Source organism: Phascolarctos cinereus, unplaced genomic scaffold, assembly GCF_003287225.1.
Source record: "Phascolarctos cinereus isolate Bilbo 61053 unplaced genomic scaffold, phaCin_HiC Scaffold_8;HRSCAF=390, whole genome shotgun sequence".
Lineage (NCBI taxonomy): Eukaryota > Metazoa > Chordata > Mammalia > Diprotodontia > Phascolarctidae > Phascolarctos > Phascolarctos cinereus.
Window position 1 is genome coordinate 73,863,378 of NW_027556291.1, and position 7,648 is coordinate 73,871,025.

At 42.9% G+C, this 7,648-nt stretch overlaps 1 protein-coding gene across 1 annotated transcript; it reads left to right on the forward strand.

The window, feature by feature from the left end:
- The first annotated feature begins 1,250 nt into the window (after positions 1 to 1,250).
- LOC110200372 (olfactory receptor 13H1-like) lies at positions 1,251 to 2,189 on the forward strand. The gene has a single exon (XM_020975669.1). The coding sequence runs from the start codon at positions 1,251 to 1,253 to the stop codon at positions 2,187 to 2,189; it is 939 nt and encodes a 312-aa protein (XP_020831328.1).
- Positions 2,190 to 7,648: the final 5,459 nt, after the last annotated feature.

Here is a 7,648-nt window from a genome sequence, read left to right on the forward strand (position 1 = left end):
TGTGTCTCATTTTCTACAGCAAGTACTATCGCTATCCCATTTTAGTATCAGACATTTTAGAAAGATTGCTATCAAAGCTAGGAAAAATATAATTTATATGGCCCTGAAAATCAATTCTAGGGCATTCTAACTTATCTCGAACTCTTCATCCTGTGACCATATGTGAAATGACAATGACAACAATGAGGAGGATGACAATGATAGGGGTGGTGTACTTGGACTTAAGTATTTCTATGGCTCTAGAAGGGAAGGCCTCCCCTCCCTCCCTTTCTCCTTTGCTCTCCCCTCCCTTCCACTCTCTCCCTCTACTCCCTCATTTCTCTCCCCTTCCTTCCCTCCCCTCCCTCCCCTCTCTCCTTCCCCTGTCTCTCTTCCTTCCTTCCTCTGCCTTCCTATGATTCTTCTAGCATTTCAAGGACACTAATCTAGCACTCACACTGTCCAGCTCTTACTATTCCCCTGGTCCACCTGCCGTTCCAATCATGTACATTCGGGAATTTTGTGTGTGTGTGTGAAGCAACTGGGGTTCAGTAACTTGCCCTGAGTCACACAGCTAGTAAGTGTTATGTGTCTGAGGCCAGATTTGAACTCAGGTCCTCCTGAATCCAGGGCCAGTGCTCAATCCACTGTGCCACCTAGCTGGCCCCCAATCATGTACATCCTGAATGATGTTTCTTATGCCACATCTAATGCAAGTCATTAGACTGTTAATTTCTTAATGGAATTTCTTCATAGCGATTACCTCAGTCTCCTAATGCAGATCAGCCCAGGGATGGGAAGTGATTTGCCCAGAGTCCTGTAGACAGGATGGGACTTGAACCCAAGTCTCACTGACTAAGGCTAGCTCTCTACACAAAACTGCCTCTCTTTATGTTATTCATTTTTTTTTTTTGGTTAGGCAATGGGGTTAAGTGACTTTCCCAGGGTCACACAGCTAGTAAGTGTTATGTGTCTGAGGCCAGATTTGAACTCAGGTCCTCCTGAATCCAGGGCCAGTGCTCTATCCACTGCACCACCTAGCTGCCCCGATGTCATTCTTAACAATGAAAATAGCACTGAAAACCCCCTCCCCTCCTTCGGCTCCAGGAAATTCCTCCTCTACCTGTGTGCTCAGTTGAGCCCTGATGTTGGGCCAAGCATGGGGCTAAGGGCTGGTCAACGGGCAGTGAAGGTGAGAGTCTTTGGCTAACCCCTGCTAACTTCCATTTCTTCTCTTTTTGCTTTTTCATTCTTTCTTTGCAGAGACTAGGATGAATAATTTGGAAAAAGAAAATTATACCAAGATCACCCAGTTCATCCTTGTGGGGGTTTCAGAGCAGCCCCTGCTCCAGATCATCCTCTTCCTGCTGGGCCTGACCATGTACCTCATCACTGTCATTGGGAATAGCCTCATCATTGTCGTCATCATACTGGACTCTCGCCTTCATACACCCATGTACTTCTTCCTCAGCAACCTGTCTCTACTTGACATCTGTGGTTCAACAGGCACAGCACCCCAGTCTCTCATCAACTGCTTACAAGACTACCCCAGCATCTCCTACAATGCTTGCTATGCCGAAATGGGGATTTCCATGTGCTTAGCTGTAACAGAGTGTTTTCTCCTTTCCATCATGGCCTATGATCGGTTCATAGCCATCTCAAGGCCTCTGCGCTATACACTGATAATGAATAAGACAGTCTGTCTAAGCCTGACCATGGCTTCCTGGGTCATTGCCTTCTTCACCTCTGCCATCCCATTGCTGGTTATGCCTGTCAGCTTTTGTGGCCACAATGTGGTCAACCACTTTGCATGTGAGATGCAGGCTGTGCTGAAACTGGTCTGCTCTGATCTATCAACCGGCTTGATCCTGATGTTCATTGGTTCTGTCTTCACACTTATTCTTCCCTTTGGTTTCATCATCATCTCATACCTCCGTATCCTCACGGCAGTCCTAAAAATCCCCTCAGTAGAGGGACGGCTCAAAGCCTTCTCCACCTGTGGCTCTCACCTAACAGTAGTAACTATATACTACGGGACCCTCATTTATGTGTATGTAAAACCCCAGTCAAAAGAGTATGAGGACAAGGACAAGCTCATCTCCATATTTTATGGAGCTGTGACACCTATGCTAAATCCTCTCATTTACACTCTGAGAAACAAGGATGTGAAAGGGGCCCTAAGAAAAATAGCTGGAAAATCAAAAGCCTGAAAGCTCTCTCTGTAATTTCCCCCACAGGATTTCAAAAAAGGTCAGGAAATAACTAAACGAACACAACTAAGTCACCAAGAGAAGCAAACAAGGTTATACTATTGACCAGTGAACTCTGTCAGCAAAGGGGTGTTTGATATAAGCAAGTCAAAAACTGTTTATTTACAGGTGTGATGGAAAGCTCTCCTATGTCTTGGAGCTGGCTGTATCTTCAAATGAAAAGGCAACTAAGCCTGGAGAATAGGCAATGACCTTGCCCTCGGTCTGTCTTTGTGTCTCAATCCTGATCAATCATATAAAGGGGGAAATGGAAGAGGTCAGAAAACTGAGGAACCCAAAAACCGAGAGCTGTTTGGTAATCATATAAATGATCGCCTGATTTCTACTCTATCATTGAGGATTGAAAAATGAGAGCTATATGAAATGTTCAGTCTTCTGAGTAGTAGTAAACCATGGAGACCCCCCCTGAAGCCCAGAGGTCAAGAAGTTGACTCCAGGAGGAAAAAATGGGCCTGAGGACATTAGCTAATAGGGAGGACTTGGTTCCTTATTCTAAAGAACTTGGTGCCTTAAGGCTGAGAATCTCCTACTGGGCAGATGAGAGGTTTCATAATCAAACTCTGAGGGACCAAGATTAGAGAAAACGAGGGCAGAGCTTTTTTCTGGTCCTAGGCAAGGTTTACTCCTTTGTTTAAGAAGTTGTAGTGAGACCAAGCCTATGGGCTTTAAGAAAAAAAAAGCAGCATGGCAATGGCTGACCTTCCCTTGAGGAAGAGCCAAGGATTTGAGCTGAGCCAAAAGCCAGAGAGGGTAAGCTGTGTCCAGTTGAGCAGGGCCCAGCAGAGACTAGCCAGTGACCTGTGTTCAGCAGTGTCCAATAGGTGGCATCCAGAGAGCAGCATCCAGCAGAGCAGTGCCAGAGGTGTGAGGTAATGCTCCATGAGAATATTCTGATCACGTGTCTTCCCTTCGTATGCTCCCTCTATGCATTGCTCTGGACACGTGTGTTTCCTATGAGCACACCTCTCCACATATGCACTCCACATGTTCCTTGCAAATGTGTTGTACAAATATTCCCTTGTGTGTCTACTCTTTCCACTTATGTGTATATTTGTGGGAAAGTATGTCACAAATTTATGAGGAAGATGTTTTGTTGCCATTTTTCATACAATGCTATTTCATTAAATGATTTTATGTCTTCTGACTAACTATTAAAGGCAAGTTGGTGGGACCCTCATATCAGGGGTTCTGAGAAATTTAGATCCACAGAATAACTTGACCCTGGGGAAGCCACTGTCTGGGGGATGTGATCCACAAGTTGGTGAGAAGACATCACTAGGCACCACAATGTAGAGGCCAGGAACTCTTATCTTGGATACTTTGGTATTACAGGAGAAAAGTTAGTATTTTCCCATTCTTTTACTTCTAGGATATCATTAGCTAGTTTTCTGATATGCTTCCTTTACAGGCTTTAAGACTACTCACCTGGCTGAATGCTAAAGTACTGATGTATGCTGTATTACCATATGAGTGTGGAAGCTTATATGAGCAGTATGGATGAGAGTGGGGCTACTAGGTGGCACAATGGATAGAGCCCTAGGCTTGGAAGCAGAAAGACTCATCTCTCTGAGTTCAAATCCAACTCAGACACTTACTAGCTGGGCAAGTCACTTAATTCTGTTTGCCTCAGTTTCCTCATCTGTAAAATGAGCTGGAGAAGGAAACAGCAAACCACTCCAGTATCTCTTCCAAGAAAACCTCAAATGGGGTCACAAGGAGTCAGCAACAAAATGCCTCAACAAAAACAACAAAAATAGATGAGAGTAAACAAGTGAGCCCCACTCCACCCTCCAGGATCTGTTGGACCTTGGCTGACCACTACTGTGTCATATGTGTTATGGTTCAGTTCTTAAGGACCAAGCTGAACTCCTTATAAACTCCTCCTCTAAATGTATTTCTATTGAAAGCACTGTCACCCTTCCAGTCTGCCAGATTCAGACTTCAGCATTATCCTCCAGAGCTAACAAGCTGCCAAATCTTGCCATTCTTACCTTTATGACATCTCTCAAATCCAATGCCTTCTCTACACTCACACAGCTACCACCTTAATTCAGGCCCTTGTCACCTTTCACCTAGATGACAGCAACAGCCTCCTAATTCATCTTCCTGTTTCAAGTTTCTTACCACTCCAGTTCATCTTTCCCTTAGTTACCAAGGTAATGTTCCTTAACACAGATCTGACCATGGGATTTCTCAATCAACTCCAATGGCTGCCTCCAGTATAAAATAGAAACACTTCTCTTCAGCTTTGAAAGCTCTACACAACCTAGTTCCGATTGATCTTTCCAGCACTTGTTCTCTTGCACTCTGTAATGCAACCAAACTGGTCTTCCTCATACACAGTACTCTGTGTTCTCACATTGGCCATCTCCCATGGCTAAAACACACTCTCTTCTTACTTCTGCCTCACTGAGTCCTGCCCTTCCTTCATGATGCAGCTCAAGCACTGTCACCTGCATGATGCCTTCCCTACCTCCCCCAATTGCTAGTGGCCTCCCTCTCTTCCCAACTACCCTCTATTGAACTACCTTATGTATATTTGCATTTGTTCACTTTATGTTTATGCACATATTTATATATACTTGTTCTCTTCCCCATCCTCCACTACATTCCCCAGAATGTAAGCTCCTTGACAAGCAAGAGTTGTTTAGGCAGAGCCAAGATGGCAATGAGCTCCCTATCAAAAAACTTCTCCAAAGATATCTATAAAATGTACCTCTTCTAATCCTGATGTGGAAATAAAAGGGGAAAAAAATCAGTCATTTTTCAGCCTAGCTAGGCATAGGAAGAGAGACAGCCAGGTCTGCAAAAAACACTGTCAAGAGGGTCTGGCTAGGAGTATGCCCCACAGAGCATTCTAGCTTGTGGATAAGCTGTGCACTAGGGTAAGAAGAGGTTCCAGATGTAGCACAAAAGGGCCAGAAATTATGCAGGATGTAGAAAGAGGGGCCAACTGGCAGTTTCATCTCTCAAGACTCAGTTCCAGGTCACAGATCCAGGGCAGACTGAGAAGGAGAACAGCAGCACCTAAGCCCAGTGTTCCAAAATGAGGAGCTGTAGGCTGTGTAACTAGAGCAAAGAGCAAGATCAGACACAAAGAAGAGCTGTGAGGCTCAGACTCCAGGAGCAGAGTGAAGTCTCACTTCCAGCCTCCAGCCCACTTGTAAGCCTGCAGCATAATAACAAAGGCAGGAATCTCAGACCAAAGGGAAGCCTGCAGGTCTGTACTCTGAACAAGCTAAGCTTTCCAATTGGCTGATAGTGGCTGAATCTACTACAGCAGTCTACTGAAACTTCAAATAGGAAAGGCTACAAGCCCATTGCTCAGACCCAAACCTGTGTCAGGAACCTGGCAGCAATCAGACTTTGCCCTGGATTAGGTCATTAGGGGAGCACTAAGCAGGTACTCAACCTCAGCTGTCCCTAAGATTCCAGAATAACACAACACTCAATGCCCCAAGAAAGCAACAGCAAGAACAGCCCAGACATTCCCTCCAAGAAGTAAGGAGAGCCTGGCCCTAATATAAAATCCAAAGTCAGGAGGCTGGATCAAAGAATGAGAAAAAAAATCCCACCGTAAAAAGCTATTATGGTGACAGGGACATAAGACACAGACTCAAAAGAAGAGAATGACTCCAAAACATCTATAAGCAAATCCTCAAAGAAAAACAAAGGTTGGGCACAAATTCAACTAGAACTCCTGAGATGAAGCAAGAGTTTTCAAGGGAGTTTTAAAAAGTTTTTAAAAATGAAATGTGAGTGCTAGAGGAAACAATTAGAAAAGAAATGAGAAAAGAAAGAGTTGCAAAGGAAATTAACAGCTTGGCACAAGAAGTATAAAACCTTGCCAAGCAACAAACACCCTAGAAATTAGAATCAGCCAAGTAGAAGTTAATGACTGCAAAAGACAACAAGAAATATTTTTTCCGTATTTCCACATTAGTCATGTCATGAAAGAATAATCAGAACAAAACAGGGAAACCACGAGAAAGAACAAAAAGAAAATAGTACGCTCCAATCTGCATTCAGACTCCATAGTTCTTTCTCTGGATGGGGATAGCATTTTCCACCACGAGTGTTTTGTAATTGTCTTAGATCATTGTATTGCTGAGAAGAGCCAAGTCTATCAAAGTTGGTCATCGCACAATGTGGCTGTTACTGTGTACAATATTCTCCTGGTTCTGCTCACTTCATTCAGCACCAGTTCATATAAGTCTTTCCAGGTTTTTCTCAAATCTGCTGTTCATCATTTCTTATAGCACAATAGCATTCCAATTACATTCATATACCACAACTTACTCAGCCATTCCCTAATTGATGGGCATCCCCTCAACTTCCAATTCTTTGCCACCACAAAAAGAGCTGTTATAAATATTTGCATATCTGTGGGTCCTTTCCCCTTTTTTATATCTCTTTGGGATACAGACCTAGTAGTGATATTGCTGGATCAAAGGGCATGCACAGTTTTATAGCCCTCTGAGCATAGTTCCAAATTACTCTCCAGAATGGTTGGATCAGTTCACAATTCCACCAACAATGCATTAGTGTTCAAATTTTCCCACATCTTCTCCAACATTTATCATTTTCCTTTTTTATCATATTAGCCAATCTGATAGGCATGAGGTGGTACCTCAGAGTTGTTTTAAGACAACAAGAAATATTAAAATAAAGTCAAAAGACTGAAAAATAGAAGAAAAGTTATCTCATAGCAAATACAACTGCCCTGCAAAACAAGTTAAGGAGGAAAAAAAATAAGAATCATTAGACTACTTGAAAGCCACGACCCACAAAAAATCATAGACATGATATTTTCAAAATCTTAAAAGAAAACTGCCCGGAGCTCTTAGAATCAGAGGGGAAAGAAGAAATAAAAAGAATCCACTAGTCACCTCCTGAAAGAAACTTCAAAATGAAAACTCCCAGAAACATTGTAGCCAAAATACAGAACTTTCCATTTAAAAAAAATAAAACTGAAAGCAGCCAGTAGTAGTCATCACTATAAAGGAGTAGAGAGTTCAGAATACCATATTTCAGAAGGCAAAGGATATAAACTTTCAGTCAAGAATAACTTATCCAGGGCAGCTAGGTGGCACAGTGGATAGAGCACTTGGCCCTGAAATCAGGAGGACCTGAGTTCAAATCCAGCCTCAGACCAAACACTTGACACTTACTAGCTGCGTGACCCTGGGCAAGTCACTTAATCCCAATTGACTAACCAAAAAAAAAAAAATACCTTACCCAGCAAAACTGAGTATAATCCTATAGAGAAGGGAAATGGATCTTTAATGAAATAGAGGACTTCTAAGCATTCCTGATGAAAAGACCAGAACTCTGTAGAAACTTTGAAGTACAAATGCAGAAATGCAGGAGTCAAGAGAAACATAAAAAGGTAAATATAA